A 21281-nucleotide genomic window follows, 5' to 3' on the forward strand; every position below is an offset into this window, starting at 1 on the left:
TAGCATAGCGTTTGTATAGGTTGTTGGTTAACTGCAAATATCTAACTGTGTATACGATGCATTATTAGGGATGTTTTTGAAAACCCCTTAACTGCTACATACCTATTAATTGTTTTCTTGTGGAAAATTGCTGAATGTACTTCTTTGTATGTGTCCACTCCCCCGCCCTAAAGAAACTGCTTAATAAAAGGGTCTGTACAGAACATGTCAGGAGGAATGTAGCCATACATCCTCCAAGCACTGTGCTTGCCTACCTCGAACTAACTCTTTGTGTGGTGTCTTAATTTGCGGCCTTCGTCCACGTGTGGACCCTCCAAATTCCCGGTGAGGACCGGGGCTCGTTCTCCCACCCAAGGGAGAACCCTGAAGGCCCAGACAGGCGAATCCGGACTCAAGTATGTCGCGAACCTTGCAGCGACATGTCTGGGTTCAAGGGGACTATTAAATGAATGATTGGGAAGACAACATTTTCTAGATTTTCTACATTTACAAGTAGTCCTCAACTGGGACCAGAATTTCTGCTTTAAGTTCATTGTAAGTCCAGTCCAGTTAGATCTCTTTGACTATTTTTACAGTGGTTATTATGCAAATCACCATGGCTGCTAAGCTAATCGCATGGTTGTTCAACAAATCACATTGTCATTAAGCAAATCCAGCTTCCCAAGTGGATGTTTTTGCTGAAAATTGGCAAAAAGGTTTGTAAATTGTGTTCACGTGACTGCAGGATGCTATAACCAGCTGTAAACATAAACCAGTTGCCAAGCACCCAAACTGCAATGACAGCACCATAGGGATGGTGTGTGATGAACTACAAGTGTATCCTTTGGCAGATCCATGTGACACCACTGCTTTTTAAGTTGCACTGGTTGCCAGTGTGCTTCCAGATATGATTCAAGTGCTGATTATGATCTACAAATCTCTACCTGACCTCTACCTACCTCAAATGCTATTTGAGACTACCTGCATTCATCAGCTTGTAGTGACAAATTACTTTTTGAAGTGATACATTTTGAAAGAATCAAAAGGTACTTCATGCAATGTAAATGTTTTTTAAATAGAACCTATTATTAGGGTTGATCTATTAAACCCAGCCCATTTTTTATAATGCTGGACCTTGAGAATAAGCTAATAGATTGAAAGAAGAGTGCAGAATGGGATGCATCAGAAGTTAACGGAAAGTTACAGAAATAAATGGTTGTGAGAAAGATTTTTTTTAATACATGACAATATGGTGCAGAGAAAAGTGAATTGAGATTAAATTTCCTTGCCTGAAATGAACATACGAGCACACTTTGGCTAGGAGAGATTATGTAGTACAGTATTTCCTTGAAATAAAGCACACTACTAAGAAGCAGTCAAATATAATATAAAAGAAAGTTGTGGCACGTAAATTGAAGGTGCAACATAAAATACAATGTGTAAAACATTTTTCTCATGCCCCTCAAATAATATCCTATAAGATGAATCTTAGTAACTATAAGCAAAGGGAGAAACAATTGGAATTTACAGCACTTTTAAAATATTTTAATAGGATATAAGGAGAAAAAACTGGCAAGTTTGAAGAGGAACAGATTATTTTAGAAAAGACCCTAAATTATGCTCACATATGGCATTCTAAGGTTGTTACAATCTGGAAGAGCAATGTTAAACTTAGGGAGATAAGAAATGATAAATTGTAACAAAAATCAAGTACTCCGCTGAAAAACCATCTATATGGAATTTAAAAAGTTATACTTAGCTCTCTAAACTCAAGGAAGAGGGGAAACAAATACACAGGAATACACATTTGAGAAATGGGGATTTTATAGCATAGACGCACATATGTAGTTGACTGCTATATTTAGTTAATCACATGGAATTGGTTCAACTGTCTTAATTCTAAAACCAACTTATCCTCTATTCAAACAGTATATTCATTAAGTTCACAATTATTGCAGTTTCAGATTTTATGACAGCTATTTTGAGATAGATATCACCAATCTTCTCATTAATGGCCACCAAAAGAGATGCAGTAATAGCTCTGCAAACACTATTTAAAGGAGTCTGTACTTTTGGGTGGTTTCAAAGCAATTAACACAGCTTTGTCAAGCTTTTATAGCTTGATGCTTCTATTTGTTTTTAAGAGTAACTAATTACAACAGCTTTATATGTGCCTACTATAGGTGCTACATTATCTTAACTTCTGATCAATAAGCTCTAACATTTGAGTGGCGGGGTGATAGGAGCTATAGTCTGTGTATTTGGAAACCACTAGGTTGGTGAAATCTGCACCATTTTGCAGAATTAGCAGATTTTCAGGAATATATTTATGCATTTATTTCCTACCAGCAAAACTAAATAATGTGATACCTTGCTCTAATATGCCAAACATGCACTTTAGAAATATTCTAACAAAAGGTAAATTTTATATATCGCAGAGCAGCACTTGTTGAACCATGGTACTTCAAAGGGCTAAATTACAGAATGGGCATAAAATCAGAAACCCGTGACTTCCATAGGAGTGAGATTCAGCATATTTGTTGCTTCAGTGCTGCTGTGCCGCCACCTAGAGGTTTGGTAGACCAGTTGCACCCTAGACCTCTTGCTGGCTAATTAAATTAGATAAATTCTTCCTTTGGCCACTGAAGATGAAGCAGAACGGTCCTTCCCTAGACCTCCAGATACCAGGTAGACCAATCCCATCATCAAATGCTGGAGACCAGTCAGCTACTGTCAAACTGACAGGAAGTGGAAAGTCACTCCCATTCCCATTGTTTTTGACCATGGTCGTTCTGTTTCTCTGTTTAGATAAGGAAATATCTCTGAAACAATGAACCAAACAGATCATGGGTTGTCTAGTATTATTTAAAATTTATAGTAATTTTATGAGAATATGGTGTGGAAACAAATCTTATATTTTGAATGTCAAATTCTTAATACAATTAATATCACCTAATTTAACATTTTCATTCCAAAGTCACACACACTATATCAGTACATGTAAATTTGGAGTTCTTTCAGGTTTATTTTTCAATGAGATTAACCCCCATACACACAATAAATGTACATAAAACTGAATTAAATGGGCCTAAGCCTTATTGAAGTCTAACAGTTTCAATATATAGTAAAATATAAAGCTGATTATATAAAAAAGCAGAAATTCTATTTTGATTTGCTATGGTGAAGTTAAGCTTTATATATTTATTTCTTCCCTGAGATGAGATTTAACAATGATGTATTACATAGAATTTGAAAAAAATGAGAAGTTTAAATTTGAAACAAGAGAAAAAGATATGTATTCTGAATGAAATAAATAATAAGAGTGGGAATATTACAGAAACCTAAATACATTACTATATATCCTATGACTAAACCAATAATTTTCATAACAATAACAAAATATAATTGTAGATGCAGAGAAATATCTGTTATTAGCTGAGCGAACATTATGGCACACTAATTTTAAAAAATACACCATGTTGAACATATCACATAAACATGTGCAGTATATATGTCAAGCAATACTTAATCCTGATTTTAAAATAAGACAAAAATCCCAAATGTATTTCAAACTAAGTCTTTCTCACAGTTTACAGTAGGCATTACATATACTGAACAAAACCAAAAGAGTTAGAAGTCCACAGACCATAATGAATTTTCCATCATAACTGACCTGAATTAAGTAAACTTTTTAAAAATCTTAATATATCATTGGAACCGGCTGATTTTCATAAAATCACTTGATGTTTGGAAATGAGTTGGATCAATATATCCATCAAAATTTGTTTTTATTATTTCTTCGCATACTTTAAAATATTTTTTAATTAGTTCTTGTTCTGTGCTGGTTTGTTTGGATTTTTTTATTTGTTTTTGGTTGAGGAAGAATCTCAATCATTCTGCAATTTTACTGTCCCCCCCCCATTCAAAAATCTACTAAAATACTGTAGATATATGGAAAACTATATGGCAAATAAGTAAACACGTTTTCATTAATGTTTGCTATACTGTCAGTCAATGTATTTAGATGTTAGAACTTTATTTTTGAAAACATAATTTTTTACAATCAAGGGTAATATTTGTAGCTCAGGGTTGAAAGGAGGGGTTGCTGGTGCTCTCTGAGCTTGGTTGTTTTCTTTCAGATGTTTCATTACCCAAACTGATAACACCATGAAATGTCTTCAAGAAAAAAACCAAGTTCTCTGAGCATCAAGCTCAGAGAGCACCTCATAATTCATCAACAATTTTGAAATTTTTTAAAAAACCAGCTTTTTACAAGGAATTAATTCTGTAATAAGAGTAGAAACAAGTATCTGCGAAGCTTGTGCAACTATGTAAGAAGTCAGAACTAATAGTTACAACACTACAGGCAGCCCTCAATTTACAACAACTCATTTAGTGACCATTCAAAGTTACAACACTGACAAAAATGACTTACGACCAGTTTCCACACTTGCAGCCTCCCTGTGGTCATGTGATCAAAATTCAGACGCTTGGCAATTGCCATTTATTTACGACGGTTGCAATGTCCTGGGGTCATGTGATTTTACCTTTTGCGATCTCGTAAGCAAAGTTAATGGGGAAGCCAAATTTACTTAACAATTGCATTACTTACAATTAATAACAAACAACTGTGGCAAGAAAGCTAATAAAATGAGGCACAATTCATTTAACAACTGTTTTGCTGAAATTTGGGGCTCAATTGTGGCCATAAGTTGAGGACTACCTGTAACTGATGTTTATCAAAGTAGGGCTACTGCAAAATATCCATTCTACTCTTAAAAATATGGGGACCCACCATGTCAATGCTTTTGCTTTGGAGATACCAGTGTGCAATATCCTTTTGCTGGGAAAGCAGGGGTGGGTTCCTGCCAGTTCTAACCTCTTCTATAGAAGAGGTTCCACAAATCTACAGTGCCGTTTAGAACCGATTCCAGCCCCCTCCCTCTGCCCATCCGCACATCATCAAGATGAAGAGCGAGAGGAGGAATTCTGGGAGTTGAAGTCCACAAGTCTTAAAGCTGTCAAGTTTGAACACCCCAGGGGGTTTTTTCTAAAGGGTTAGGGGTGCAAGGGTCTTGTAACTTGACAGCTTTAAGACTTGCATGCTTCAAATGCCAGAGTTTCTGAGCCAACATTTTGGTTGCTAAACAAGAGTTTCACCACATTTTACAAGTTGGCCATGCCCACCCAGTCACGTGACTGCCAAGCCACGCCCACCCAGTCACATGGCCGGCAAGCCTCTCACCACCCGGTCACATGGCTGGCAAGCCACTCCCACAAAGCAGGCCACACCTACAGAGGAGGTTCTAAAAATTTTTGAAACCCATCAGTGGGAAAGCTTTATTTTCTATCCCAAACCTCAAACTAATTTTGTCACACATGAGCTCTAGATCAGTGGGTCTCAACCTTCTTAATGCCGCGACCCTTTAATACAGTTCCTCATGTTGTGGTGACCCCCAAACCATAAAATTATTATATGTTTTCTGTATTTTTTTCAAAAATATGTGTTTTCCGATGGTCTTAGGAGACCCCTCTGAAAGGATCGTTCGACCCGCAAAGGGGTCCCGACCCACAAGTTGAGAACCACTGCTCTAGATGTTTCCTAATGTAAATTGATATTTGAGTGGAGAGGGGAATAGTTTTCTCCAGAAGATACCACTGAACAATGCTAAATAATAAGATCACATTATACTTTGGAATAGGGAAACCAAATGTCAGCCTATAAAAGACAAACTTGAAAAAGTTCAGTAGCAACATAGAATCTTAAGAAGTGGCAGCTTAAGGTTCCCAGACTTTGAGTTAGGGTGATTAGATTTCCATGTTGAGTATGTTACATGTTTGTTATTCACCATCTTATTTATTGTTGATTGTGTATTTGTTATTTTGTTTTTAAGTTGTGATCTGCCCAGACTTTTGGAGTCAGGTGGCATATAACACAAATAACAACAACAACATTGAAATTATTGCATTGCACAATGGAACTCTTCATCACCACCAAGTTTTATACTAAAAGTTGATTTAATTATGATTATAAGTTAACCATAAGAGTAATAATTAACAAGCAAATAGCAAGTTGTGCTCTTTTGGACTTCCAAATAAGGCAGTATAATAATAATAATAATAAATTTATTTGCCAGAAATCACGAGACAAATTTGAAATAGGTATCTAAGTGTTGTTTGCTATCTACAGAATTATGTTGGTCAGATATGATTAGTACTTGGAGGACCAACATGAAAGGCCAAGAAAGTCACAAACAAGTCCCAAAAAACACAATGGTAAACTATTTCAGTATAGTTGTGGAAAAAATACCATTGATATGTTAAGTTCAACTCAAGTAAGATTTGACTTTATAGGTGTTACATTTATAGATTATAATTACTAGGATTTAGCATGTTTTTATTTCTTCCTTTATTATCCTATTAGACAAAGAATTCTGGAAGATCAAAATATCCAAATTTTAGATCTTAAGTTGGCCTTAGAAATAAACTATCATAGATTATACTTTTTTTTCCTTTTTGTGCTATTGTAGAATTTCAGTGTAACAAAACAAGTCTTCAAATATCTCCAAACAAGAACTCAGAAGAACCTTAAACCCATGCAAATTCACAACTTAGCAAATCTAATTAATCGTAAGTCCATCTATGATTATATGCTTTCTGAATCCAAAACTGTTTATATACACGTAGGACATTATAAATGGAAAGTACAACCCTTTTTTCTACATTTTTAACCTTATTTGTTACTACAAATGTATTTGATCAGTTACTCAAAAGAATAATTGGGAACCAATAGAGGCTGCAGCACAATTGAAAGAATTGTGGCTGGAGCCAGAGTACATTTTGTTGAAAATAAACTACTCAATGAAAACCTTTTCTTCAATGAATTAAAATTAAAAGTTCACACAGTTCAAAAATATTTTTTGTTTTTCAATGTGTGGTCTAAAAATATTATCCTTTAAGAAAGTGGGATTGTTTTTTGGATTTATATGTTTCAAGTAATACCAAATATTATGTAAGGGAAATTCCAAACATCGATAATGTATATGAAATTTTTGCTTCTTTCTTCAATATATTATTCAGACAAGTTTATGAAGTGATTTGAGCTGATTTACTCACAGTAAATGAAATTTCTTTATTTAAATTAGTTTACTTAGTTCATATTTATGACAGCATAAAGGCCGACTACTTGATCGTACAATCTGGGCCACGAAAGAGACTTCAAATTGTTGAGGGAATCTGAACATCACTTGGTCTTCTAAAATCATGACGTAGAAGGTAGTTACTCTGCATATAATTTGTTTTTATAATTTAATTTTACAATGCACCATTCACTCAGCAATATAATCTGAAAATATACAAAACTTACATAACCAAATCAGTATTGTTCGGCAGCCACCAATTAGCCAAACCAGTTTAAAAGACAGTCAGTATTTCTCAAGATTGATTTTAAACCACAAATATTCTATAAAGGCCACATAAAGCAAATGACTTTTTCCCAGGGAAAATATTAGAATATTAACTAATTTTGCCACCTTAATAGACATGAATATAAAGAGTTAGATCAAGACTCCACTGGTTGCATTTAATCCACATTAAATTTAATAGGTCTGAAATGCAACTTAGTCTGGATCTAATCAAATGCAAAAACTTGTAATCAAGTAATACCTGCATTTTTTTTTCTAAAACTGAACGGCTAAATTACTTTAAAAAAACTATACAGTGTTATTGCACTCCTTGAATGTGCAGTTCTGTCCAGCACTGAAAGGGATCTTGCATTAAGATTTTCAGAAGGTACAACATGAAGACAAGTAGATCATCCAGTCTGTACCAACAGCTTTCTGTCTTCAGTACAGACCTTCATTTATTTCATTCATGTTGCCTTTCGAAAGGATCACTTAATGTCTGAAAGTAGAATAAATCAAAACAGAACAAGTTACAAGATAGCATCATAAAGCAAGCTCAAAGAAAATCTCAACATAAAGATATTCAATAAAAAAGGATTAACCACCCCCCTCCAAATTAAGGATTTCTCCATAAGCAGACTCTACTTCAGCATCCCCCAACCTTTTTGGCACCAGGGACCAGCTTCACAGAGGGTAGTTTTTAAGCAGGCCGGGAGGTGTGGTTTCATACATTGCCTAGCTCTCATGCATGTGCAGATGGGGCTTCACTCGCTTGCGTGGATAGGTTCCTGGCAGGCTGTGGACCAGTGCCTGTCTGCACCCTGGGGTTTGAGGATCCCTGCTCTACTTCACTGCTTAAATATCCCAGATAGGTACAGAATATGGTCAGAAGGAAAGATATAACTGTCAGCAAATTCCAAATACTCCTTCTTGATCAGCTAAATGCTTTAACTAATATTAAATAATTGTATGATACATACACACACACACACACATACACATCAAGCAAATTAATCATTTAAAAAAACTTACAAGACGTTTTCAGTACTGATGAATGGGGTTATGATCTATGATGTGGCATTTGCTCCATATGCACATTGAGTTTCATTTCATTATCGAGGATTTGAACAAGTTGCTGCATGGAAGGAAGATGCCCAGACTCCAGCTTAGACCACACAGGGACATCTAAAAAGGTAAAAAAGAGTAAAATATATAAGGTGAAGAAACAGCTTTTATAGCTACCTACATTCAAAATGGTTATGCAATATATGGATACAAGCTGGTCCCTTCTAAACCAAGCAAGAATTCCACAATGCTGAAAAATCCACAGAAAATATAAACATTGCAATTCTGCAAACAAAATGTATTCTCAGAAAGCCTGGAAGAGACAATATGCAAAATCATCAGTATTGTTGTTCTAGTTACTCTGTAGTTAACTATATCATTCATGAAGATTTTGGGACATCAGTGAGTATCTGAAACTACAAATTCAAACAGTTACTCCTTTTGTTAATGATTCAAAACATTGAGAGTAAGAAAGTAAAAGTTTTGAAAAGTAAAACCAACATTTATTCATGCTCTAATTTCATTTCAATTTCTTTTTAATATCAAACGGTAAGACATAAATTCTCAACCAACTTTAAGCAGGCTCTTGAAAACACACGGCCATTTTTAAAACATTAGTTCAGTACAAAATACACGCATGAAAAAAAACCCTCCTATTTCCTTATCTTATTTGAGAATTTTCAAAATGAGAAACACAAACTGATTGCTCTCTAAATTCAAATAAAATGACCTTACTAATCTAAAGAAGACCATAACTAACATTATTTTTTACTGTGTTAGAATACAAATGTAATAAACAAAAAAAGTAAAATAATCTTAATTTTGTGAAAGTTTAGGCTCAGATCCAAAGAGGTTCTTTTTTATCTTTAGAAACCCTATGTCTGATCTTGAGTATCAAATGACATTTATATATTGATAAAATTCTTAACAAATAAAGTGCCTTCAAATCAAGTTTGTCTCCAATCTATGTCTTATATGGATACATAAAGTCAATTTTAAACTTAATGGGAAACAAAAAAAATATTGAAAACTTACCATTTAATGTTATTTCAAATGCACCTGTTGACATACACTGGTTCTCAATCATGTTGCTCAGGAAGAAAACCATCATACAAGCATATACCTAAAAAGAGCATTTATCATAGTTACTAAATCACACAATATGTTATACAACATATTTGTGAGTTCCCCAATTAAATTGATAGCAATATCTGTTATGCATACTTATTTATTATTCTTTAATAGATTTTACTGATTAGCTATTTTAATATTAGAAAAATCATTTATATTTAGAAAAAATCAGACTTATGAATAACACTGGAACATAAAATTTTAACAGAAAAATAATCTAAGAAATGCAATATATAAATACAGTGTGTGTGTGTGTGTGTGTGTGTGTGTGTGTGTGTGTATGTGTCTAACAAAAGCTCCATTAAAAAAAACTTATAGTTTCACAATCTGCTTATTAATATTCTCCTAAAGCCCTAATAATACCTAATGAGCATTTGTTCAGTATTATTCAAGGATGAGATGATATAAATCTTACCAAGATGGCTCTGAAATTTTTTTAGTCAAACATTATAAAAGCACTTTAAAAATACCCTTTCCTCCAAGAAAGTATATAACCAGGGTCAAGTTATTAAACTTCAACCCATTCTTCATTCAGTTATTTATTTTAAAGTGTTAAAATTTTTAAATAAATTCTAATTTTGAAGACGTTAAATACAATTTTAAACACTCTTATATCAATTAGATTATCCTTTTTGTTGTTGGGTGCCAAAAATGCATGCCGGCACCCATAATACAAAGTGCCCCCCCCCCACATGCACATGTGTGCACAACCCTCCACATGCTCCTTCCCACATGTGCTGCACTGCTCATCTCCAAACTGAACTTGATATTTCCTCGGGGGGGCTGGGGGGGGCGTTTTCACCCTCCCCGAGCTTCAGAAAAGCCTCTGGAGCCTGGGGAGGGTAAAAACAGGCCCAGCAGGCCAAAAGCCAAAAATCAGCTGGCAGGTGCACGCATGCACACTAGAGATGACGACTCGCATGCAAGCAGATATGGCTCTGCATGCCACTTGTGGCACACGTGCCATAAGTTCGCCATCAAAGAACTAGATAGTAGTGCTGTTTTTGTTGTTATTATTAATTTATTTAAATTTATTAGCCATCAAACTCCAATGGACTCTCCAAACTACTTGTAACAATCAAAAGAAAAATGTATTATTTGTGGCATTTAAAAGGACCAAACATTAACATGCCTGTGTGAGAACCAATTTGCTATGATAGTTAAAGGCACGCGACGAGAAGCCAGGAGTCTAGTCCTGTTTTAGACACAAAACCAGTTGAGTGGCATTGAGTTGGTCAGTGACTCTCTCAGTCCTAGGAAGAAAAAGGGCGTTGGTAACTTACGTGATACGCCTCTTCTAATAAGGTGGAGATAGCATTCATGCATGGGTTGACATTGTCCGTGCTCTGATTGGACTGAGTCTAATTACTAATTAATTATCCACCATATAACCCGCCTCCATGAGTGGCACCACCCAGTTTCCGGCAAAGAGAAAAAAAGACAGACTCCACGTGTTATCCAAACAAATTTCAACTTTAGTGATTCAAAGAAAAAAATCATCACAAATATGCCAATACAAACATCTGAAATTAGAACAAAAACAGTCCTGGAGAGACAAGGAACAGTCAAATTAAGGGCCAGGGCTTGATGCTATCTCCACCTTATTACAAGAGGCCTATCAGGTAAGTTACCAACGCCCTTTCCCAATAAGGGTGGAGATAGCATCCATGCATGGGACATACCCAAGCCATATCACCCTCAAAGGCGAGCAACAGACTGTTCCGAAACTGACTCTTCCGACCAAACAGCCTGCAGCACTCTCCTCCCGAAAGCAGCATCGGCTGATGCGAACTTGTCCAGTTTGTAATTATGTATGAAAGGAGACGGAGAGGCCCACATAGCCGCCCTACAAATCTCATCCAGAGAAGCCTACGTCACCCATGCTGTCATGGTGGCAGTGCTCCTCGTAGAGTGCGTCGTTACCCTTGGCCTCGTCTCCTGGCGTGAGTCAGCCAGTAACTCTTGTATAGCTCTAATTTAGAGCAAATGCTGTATAGCGGACTGCATAAGGGACCTCTTCTGGGGGTTGTTAGAAACAGGGCAACGGAGAAAGAACTTTGGTGGTGTGGAAACAAACTCCAAGGCCACATCGAACCTGACCGTGGCCCTAACCCAGGCATCAGTAACTGTAGCCTCCAATTGGTCAGCGAAAAAACGTAACCTGCCTCCAATGGGGAACTGTTCCTGAGAGGGATTAGGTTCTGCAGTAGTATCAGTTACCACCTCCCCGAAAGGGACGCTTAGATTGGTTACCCCTCTGTTGCTGATACTGTTGTTGCCTAGACTGCTGAAAGAATCCTCCCTGTGGGCAATAACCTGAAGGAGAGTACTCCGGCTGTGGGGTGGGACCCCCATACTCCTGCGCACGAAAGGGCTGTCTTCTAGGATAAGGAGCTGGGCGTGCGAACCCCTTCTTGGGGTTGGAGGGGAGGATTTTGCGTTTATCCTTACCCTCAATCAATAGGGGGGTGAGTGAATCCCTAAAGAGGGTGCCCCCCCATATATGGCTCAGAGGCAAGGCGCCATTTATGTTTAACATCTGTTTGCCACTGTCGCAGCCACAAAAAGTCTGTGTGAGGCTACCGAGGACACCATTGCCCTGGAGGCAAACCAAGTAGCACTCAAAGTGGCATCCACAGTGAATTGTACAGCAGGTACAATCTTGTTCAAGCCCTGATGGGTCCTTGAATCCCCAACCGGGATCCGCCCCGTAGCTGTTGTAGCCAGCTAAGGCTCGAGCGGTAGAAAAAGGAAGCTGCTGTCGAGGCTCGCACTGCCCAGGGGGCCGCCTGGTGGCCCCGCTGGATGATCTGGTCAGCCTGTCTGTCCTCTGGCTTGAGTATGTCCTCTTGCGCCCCCAGCATTGTGGTGTTGGTGTACACGGCTGCGACTGGCGGGTCAATTGTTGGCCACAACAGTGCCTTGTTGAGGTCGTCTGCAACGTTATAGAAAGGTCTATCGTTGGTTGACGGAGCTGGGCCGGACATAGGAGTGGACCACTGACACTTAATAGTATCGACAAACAGCTGCAGGATGGAATGGTGTCGGTCTCCAACTTGTGTTCAGTAAACCAAACACTGGTCAGCTGGGACTGCGATGGGGGGTTCCTTCACTTCTTGAGTCCCAAGCTCCGAAGCCACCTTGGCCTTGCATAATAAGGGGGTGAACAAGTTAGATGGAAAAAGGGCTGTGTAGGAGGGTTTATCAGTGATGGGCCCCTCCTCATCTGACAGGTTGGCCTCCCTGATTTCACCCTCTTCCGAGGTGAGGGAGGGGCTGCGGTCAGGTTCTGGTAGCTGGGAAAGAGCTGTAGGTGCCGACACCCCCCCTGCTCAGGATGTGACCTGGGGGACCTCAGCCTGCGGTCTCGAGGCTCTCTCCTTTAGTCCAGCCGCAATCCCTTGTTTTATAGCTTTCGCTATAAAGTCCTAATAATTAGAGGGCATAGCTGACATGGCTGCAGGGGCATACAAGGCTGGCAATGAAGCCAGGTGCTGTTCCGGGCGAAGGCCAGCCACAGTTGGGGTGAAGGTGGCCTCCACGCTCCTACCCTGGAAATGAGGCCCAGTGGTCCCCCAAAGCCCCGATGTGTTAATTGGCAGCATCAGGCTAAACGGACCCGGATTTAAATCAAGCTGCAGTAGTGGCAATGGGCTTGGCTGCAGCGGTCCCCTTGGCTCCTTCTGTTGGGAGGAGGTATTCGAGTGCTTACTGTTGGAAGAGGCCTTGGATACCTTCTTAGTCTTTAAGCCCTTACTGCCTGAAGAGCTCTTGTGGGAGGTCTTAGCCTGAGATGAGGCTGCCCTGGCAGGGGAAAGAGGGGCCTTTGCTGTAGCAAGGAGACCAAGGTCAGATTCAGCGACATCCCCGCCAGTGCACGAGGAGGGCTCAGGCACACCTTTGTCGGCCATGCTGCCACCAAAGCAAAGGAAGGCAGAAAATGGTATCCGCAGATCTACGTGGGCACTCTGGGCTCCGCCCCCTCTCAAAATGGCGTTCGTGCCTTTTTAAAAAGCAGCCGAGGCCTCTCAAAATAGCGTCGAGCCTTGCAGAGAAGCGCCCGCATGCCCTTACGAATTTTCAGCTTGTCAGGGCACTCGCAATCATCCTGGGCTCTCCCTTGCAGCTCGCTGCACTTTTAAAGGGCAGTCTCACCCACACCGTCAGAGCCGCCTCGGAAATTGGTGCATTGCCCAGCCGCTGTGCGGCGTTCTGGGCTCTCCCCGTCTCCGTGGCTGTCACATTTGAAAGAAAATGTTGCCCGTGCACGCCGCCCATTATTCTCTGCCTCCCAGGTGCGGCGTTTAAACTAGCGAGGGAGCAGACCGCTCCTTGTGTTGTTCAGGGGGGAGGTGCGTGGCCTGTGGGCAGCAGCCCTGTGGCCCCAAAAGTCCAGATTCCCAACGTTTGGATCAAGGATACTCACAGTTGTTGTTAAGAATCAAAAGTTCTGAATCTATTAAAGTTTTGACCAAATAAGGTAAAGAAAAGAAGGATAATACGACTGTCCCAGAGTGGACTGAGTCGGAAACTGGGTGGTGCCACTCATGAAGATGGGTTATATGGTGGTTAATTAATTAGTAATCGGACTCAATCCAATCAGAGTGCGATCTCCACCCTTATTGAGAACAATGGTAAGCCACTTCCAAAAAATATTGCCAAGAAACAGGGGCTTGTTCAAGCAGTCCCAAGAGTTAAGACTAACACAAAGGCATACTGTATGTATATATACATATGCATACACACATATATACACAAACAAATCTTACTTGCAGCCAAAAAATCTCCATGAGCCATTTTTTTTTCATTCCTAAATGAGATGTTTTAGTTGTATTACTATGCTTGTAATGTTTTTAAAGTACATTCCGTTTCGAATGTTATGAGTAAGAGGATACTCATGTAATGTGGTTCAATTAAGTAAACATAGTATAAAATCTGCTTCTAGCACAATTAAAAAATAAAATGCTATTAAGAAATGGTACCTTATTTTCTTGTCCCCACTGCCAGATACTTGGAGTTTGCATGCCAAATAAAGCAAAAGGATCCTTGCCAACAATAATGAAGCCTATTAGCACTAGTTTGAAGACTGACAAGAAAGATGCTATATGTCTGGTAGAAGAAGAAAAAAAGATAAGTTAATTACCAGAGTAGGATAAAATAAATTTAACTAATGTAAAGAAACAAAAGTTATGCCATGCCAATGTGAACTCCAGTGGATTTTGCTTTACCATATATCTGAAAAGCTGCACATAAACTTTAAAGAACATTAACAATGGCTGAATATTATTCTTTAAAAATGGAGTCTTTGGTGTTCTCTGAACTTAGCTGTTTGCTTATAGATATTTTGCTACTTTTCAGATTGTAAACATTATTATTATTGTACCCAATAATTAAAACTTAACCAGAATGCAATCAAATATTGCTTTTGAGATTTCTTAACATTACAGAACTTGATATCACCCAATCCATTCAGGTAATTCAGAGGTGTCCAACTCGTGTCATCATGGCAGCATCACATGACGCATTGAGAGTTTTTCCCCCTTTGCTAAACTGGGCATGGCCAAGTGCATGACGCATCTGGCCTGCAGGCCGTAAGTTTGACAGCCCTAAGGTAAATTATTTAGCATATTTTAACTCAGAACTAACTTACCTATATATAGGTTGGGGAAGATAGTTTTCCCCTTCAATGCGGATGTCTGGGTACCGCTGGTTAATAACCCGCATGTACTCTTCAAACACCCGCCTGTATCCTCAGGAAACACTGCACAGAAGTATTTTATCACAATTAGTACTGGTACGATTGAGTATTTTATACATACATATACACACACAACCCTTTACCACTCTGATAAATTCAAAAGCTCTAGAACTCTAAGACAGATAATTAAAAGTATTGGCAATGAGAAAAAACAATAACTAATATCCCCAAAAAGTGTTTTAATAGTTAATACTTGCTAGATGTTTCTCACTTTTACCAGTGATTTTGTATAGAATAATGCTTGATATATAGATTTATACTGAGGTTGTAGAAAAGTTTCCCCTCATTATATTATATTGGAAAATGTCTAATCCTGATATTTTATGGTTTTATTGTGACATTAGTTTATACTGTATTTTTATTTAACATACTGCATGTAGATACACACTATGCAAAACAATGGCTAACTTTAATTCCACCCAGTATGCTTTGACCTTTACAATATTAGCAAAAATGAATAGAATAGAAAATAGTAGCAATTAAACAAGATTACAATTTTTTTGTGCAATACCATTTGTAACATAAAATTATTACTTTGTTGCTCCCATAGTGTTTCACATTACAATTTGTTACAAGTCTTTCAGTAATCAGTTTCTATATTATATCTGAATGGACAACAATCCTGTCATATCTTGATAAGAAACAATTGGAAAAATTAGAATAACAGCTTTGATAGTAAACCAGTCTCTTTCAGCATAAAAAAAAAGACTTATTTAGTGCTATGACTAAGGAATTGTACATAACATTATTTATTTAAAAACCTTATTAAAAATAAAATAAAAACCTTAAAAGACTAATGTGAAATTGTTTTTTTAAAATTCTCTCCTGTTTTCCTACTTTAATTCCTATGTGTTTTGTTATGCTGATGCAACACTGATTCATCAGAGACATAACAATGCTTGTTTAAAAATAGTAAGAAATAGGCACAAATATTCTTAATTCTGAATGCTTCATGGGGAAAAAGAAAAGAAATAATTAAGAAAAGAATCAAAAGATACCTAGGGCAGAACAAAAACAAATATCCACAAATTTCAAACTCACAAAATCTTTAATCAAATTTAAGTGGCGATCTAGCTTGTTTAGTTTCAGACTTGTAATTCATAATGTTGAAGTCTCATTTCCAAAAGTATGTATGCATGTGATGTTGTAGAGGACTTAAATTTTAAAAAAACGATATTGTCAGTCCATATTCACCCTTAACAATGATAAAAATTGTGCTATTTTAGAAATATTTTGCTAAAACCGATAGCTAAAAAATTCTTAGAATAGAGCAGGGGTGTCCAAACTTGGGAACTTTTAAGACTTGTGGACTTCAACTCCCAGAAGTTTGGACACCTCTGGAATAGAGCCAAGGAACATTTAATCCAGCAATATGTGGAGGATTATATCTCCAGCACCCATCACAGTTGGCTCTCCTGGCTCAGTGTCTTCAAAGCTGTAGGTTAGCAAATCTAGGCAGCCTCTGGTATCCAATTCCAGGGGAAACGCTACATATAAATGAAATGAAATGTTAAGTATGTTTACTGACAAGAATTATCAGTCAGCTTTTTATAACTATTCAATTGCTGTGTCAATTCTATGCATATAAACTCAGGAGTAAGCTCCAAGAGTCTGTACTGCCTATAGGTTTACTTTTACAGTTAGTGCAAAAGTTGTTCCCTAAATAAACAAGCAATCTTATGACAGATATGAGGATAAAAACTGATTTGAATAACCTGTATTTTATTGCTTCATTCCTAACCATCTGTTCCTTTATACTGATTTAATTACTGAGCAAAGATTAAGTTAACATGTTTTTTTTTAAATTTGGGGGAGGGGTGTTGCAGCTAGGAAAACAGATAAAAAGATGAGCAGAACCATCTACAAACATTTCTACCGTGTTTCCCCAAAAATACAACATGTCCTCATAATACAGCCATGCGACATTTTTCTGGTGGGAAAAAATATAAGCCTCTCCCCCCCACGCATGTAAGCCCCCTGGACAACCCCCCCACTCCGGCCAGGCAGAGTGCCGCTCACCAACCTAGCAGTATCAAAAGGTGCCAAGCCACGGGAACCTGGGGGGAGGCAAAGGTGATCGCATTGCTTGGTGCCTTTGGGATACCTCTAGGTTGGTGAGCATCTCTGTGCCCAGCTGAAGAGGGGGGTTGCCAGGCGGCTGCTCTCTTGCGAGCAGGCTCCCAAAGAGCCAGGCACAGCCTCATGGGCAAATGGGTGTGTTGCGCTGACCACGCTCACGAGCAGCCACCTGGCAAACCCCCTTTGCAGCCGGGCACAGCACCATTCACTGACCTAAGGGTATCACCAAGCCGCGTGAGTGCCTGTTCGCCGCTTCCAACCTGAGTCTTTCAGCAGTGGCCGCTCTGGGTGCACACTCTATGGTTGTACGCTTTGCAGGCAGCTGGCCCACAACCATAGAGCGTGCGCCCAGAGCGGCTACTGCCGAAAGACTCGGGTTGGAAGCCGCGGAAAAAGCCAGGTTGGGATGGTGGCGGCGGTGGAGGTGCCCTGGTTCCATAATGAGAGCTGCGCCATGCATCGTGAGGCTGGGAGGTAGGTGAGCGAGAGTGGAACAGCTGCTTGCGCAACCCCCCTCTCCAACCATGCAGAGCGCCATTCACTGGCATTTGGAAGGCGCCAAGCCATGGGAACCGGTCGGCGGTGAACAGGCCCTCACACGGCTTGGCGATACCCCTAGGTCAATGAATGGCGCTGTGCCCGGCTGCAAAGGGGGTTTGCCAGGTGGCTGCTCATGAGCGTGGTCGCTTCATGGCTGTTGTGTTGCGCTGTTGCGACAGCACAACACAGCCATTCGCCCATGAGGCTGTGCCCGGCTCTTTGGGAACCCGCTTGCAAGAGAGCAGCCGCCCGGCAACCCCAAAACAATAAACCCTACCCCCATAATAAACCCCAAGCCATATTTTGTAGGTAAAAAGAAAATAAGACCCTGTCGTATTTTCAGGGAAACACGGTACTATCCCAAGTTAACTGCTTTTTTCACTGTAAAGTCACAAACGACACATTACCAGATTAAAAGACAACCCTGTTTTCTCAACAATTTCTGAATTCTTGCATCCCTCATCCTCACTCCAATCAAATAAATTCACTTAGTATGTAATAACACTTTAGGCATTTCTAAACTGCCAAGTTATATTACAGGTAGCCCTCAACTTATGATAACTGAACTCAAAATTTATGTTAGTAACTGAGCAATTTGTTAAGTGAGTTTTGCCCCATTTTACACTCTTTCTTGCCACATTTGTTAAGTGAATCTAGGTTTCCTATTGACTTTGCTTGTCAGGTCACAAAAGGTGATCATATGACTCTGGGACATTGCAACCATCAACAAATATGAGCTAGTTCTCAAACATCCGAATATAAGTCATATGACCACAAGGATACTGCAACGGCCATAACTGTGAAAAATGGTTATAAGTCACTTTTTTCAGTGCCATTGTAACTTTGTACGGTCACTAAATGAACAGTTGTGTCAAAGACTACATGTACTATCTACCTTCAAGCTGATGAAAATTACGCTGGCCTGATTCTGCTGTTGCACTGTCAAATCCTATCCAGCTGTATCGCCAGTGCCCAGAGTAACCTCCAACAAGAGGGGTAACAACATTTAACAATCTGACAGTTTATATACACCTTGAAGATGTCCTTGGACAGCATCAGAATAAGTAGGAAAATACTATTTTAATGTAAAACTGTCAGTTGTGCTAAGAAAAAGCTGAAGGCAAGTAATATGAGACAAAAATGGTTTAAGGCACAAAGTCCATATTAATGAATACTTTCCAGCACTATATATTACAAGTAATCTTCAACTTACAACTACAATTGAGCCCAAAAATTCAGTTCCTAAGCAAGACAGCTAAGTAAGTTTTGCCCCATTTTATGACCTTTCTTTCCACAGTTAAGTGAATCACTGTGGTTGTTAAGTTACTAACGTGGTTGTTACGCGAATTTGGGTTCCCCGTTGACTTTGGTTGTCAGAAGGATGCAAAAGGAGTTCATATGATCTTGGGACACTGCAACCATTATAAATACATGTCAGTCTCTGAAGTTTGATCAGGTGACCACTGGGACACTGCAACAGTTGCAAGTATGAAAATTCATCACAAGTCCCTTTTTTCAGTACTGTTGTAACTTTGGACACTAAATGAATGGTTGCAAGTTGAGGACTACCTGTACTGTTCCCAACTCTTTTAACAGAAAACACCAGTTCATGTTGTGCTGTTAAGCACTTAAAGTTACCCCTCTGACTTTCAAGGCCTTCCAATTCTTAAATAGCTGCCCCGTATTTATCTGATCTAATTCCAACCTCACTTCACATACCTCGTTTAGCATAATTTCAAAATAAATATACTCAGTAATCTACAGAAATGTAAATGAAAGGCTAATGAGATTATTTAAAAACTGGATCTTGCCTGTTTAATATGCATACTACAGATGTGGCAAGTTTGCCCTGAGTAGGAAGGAGTGTTTGCTTTGCCAATAATTCTTGGGGGGGGGGGGGGAGGCAAAGGTTTTAGTACTTCTTAACTATTACAATACTGTGTTTTTCTAGCCTCACAACTGTCTGCATCTCCATTCTATCCTGCCTACTCAGACATATACAGAATCCACACTGTATAGCAAAGATTAATACAATCGAGCGAGTCCAGAAGTATTTCACAAGAAGAATATTTCATACCTCTGCTCACAATAGAATACCTTATGCCACCAGGCTTGAAATTTTGGCCTTGGAGGACCTAGAACCAGGCCGATTAAAGTCTGACCTAAGCATAGTACACAAAATTGTCTGCTGCAATGTCCTACCTGTCAACGACTACTTCAATTTCAACCGCAATAATACACGGGCAAACAATCGATACAAACTCAAAAGTAAACCACTCCAAACTCGATTGCAGAAAATATGACTTCAGCAGCAGAGTGGTCAATGCCTGGAATGCTCTACCTGACTCTGTTGTTACATCCTCAACCCCCGCCCCCCATAACTTTAATCTTAAACTGTCTACCGTGGACCTCACCGCATTCCTAAGAGGTCCATAAAGGGGCACGCATAAGCGCATCAGCGTGCCTACCGTCCCTGTCTTACTGTCCCCCTTTATTCGTACCCATTTCCTGTGTTCATGTCCATGTTTATACTTATACCTGTTATCTCGTACATGTTTGACAGAATAAATAAACAAAAAAAAATAAACAAATATCTCCTTGCTGTTATTCCTAATATTAGCAGCAACCCAACGCCTAAGCCAGCAAGTCCCAGCCGGTTTCCCTAGAAAAGAGCCCAACCTGCAGAGCCATGCAGAGATTTGCATGCCTGTCATCGCCTCCTCGACTTCTCTCAAGCGCCACCATCTCTCCGCCTCCTTTCCCCGCAGCTTCCAGAGTTCAGGATCGGCCTCCATCCCGATTCCCCCCCCCTTCTCCCCACTACACCCGGCACTTCCACTTGGGTCAGTTCCCCCGTCGTGAGATTTCTTGCCGCTTCCCCACACCAGCCGCCGCCGCTTCCTGAACTCCCGAGAGCACGGAAATGAGGAAGCGGCGGCGACGGCGGGCCGGGGCTGATCTTGGCACCAGCTTAAGGTGGGGAATCAGCGGGCAACGCAACAGGCCTCCGCACTCACCAGATCTGGAACTTGAGCAACGGCCCGGTGGCGTAGGCCATGCGTAGTTTCTTCCCAGGCGGTAGACCGCCGGGCTGAGCTCCAGCGCCGCTCAAGGCCACCGCCACCAGCAACAGCAGTGCCAGGGCCGGCTTCATCTTGCTCCCGCTGCCCTCTGGACCCAGAACGGCCCTTCCTCGCTCCGTCTGCCGTCTCCCTGGGCCCGGGTATGGAAAGCTTCCGCCGCCCGCTCCGCCGACAGCGGTCAGGTCACGCGAGCCGGCGTCGTAATGCGCCTGCGCCGGAGGTACCTATCGCGAGCCCAAAGGG

The 21281-nt window shown here is 39.9% G+C and overlaps 1 protein-coding gene across 2 annotated transcripts; it reads right to left on the minus strand.

The window, feature by feature from the left end:
• Positions 1-1785: 1785 nt before the first annotated feature.
• Positions 1786-21240, minus strand: SELENOT (selenoprotein T). Of its 2 annotated transcripts, XR_014175467.1 has the most exons (7): positions 20973-21240; positions 15229-15339; positions 14561-14687; positions 9483-9570; positions 8415-8567; positions 5249-7881; positions 1786-5217 (listed from the first exon to the last, which is right to left on the minus strand). XR_014175467.1 is itself a non-coding variant. In XM_081953985.1 (6 exons), the coding sequence occupies exons 1-5, from the start codon at positions 21107-21109 to the stop codon at positions 8443-8445; spliced, it is 588 nt and encodes a 195-aa protein (XP_081810111.1). In that variant the 5' UTR covers positions 21110-21240; the 3' UTR covers positions 1786-7881; positions 8415-8442. The 2 variants fall into 2 exon arrangements, 1 of the variants encoding a protein (XP_081810111.1); XM_081953985.1 differs by having other exon boundaries at positions 1786-7881.
• Positions 21241-21281: the final 41 nt, after the last annotated feature.

The sequence above is a fragment of the Natrix helvetica genome (assembly GCF_964273705.1).
Source record: "Natrix helvetica genome assembly, chromosome: 5".
Lineage (NCBI taxonomy): Eukaryota > Metazoa > Chordata > Lepidosauria > Squamata > Natricidae > Natrix > Natrix helvetica.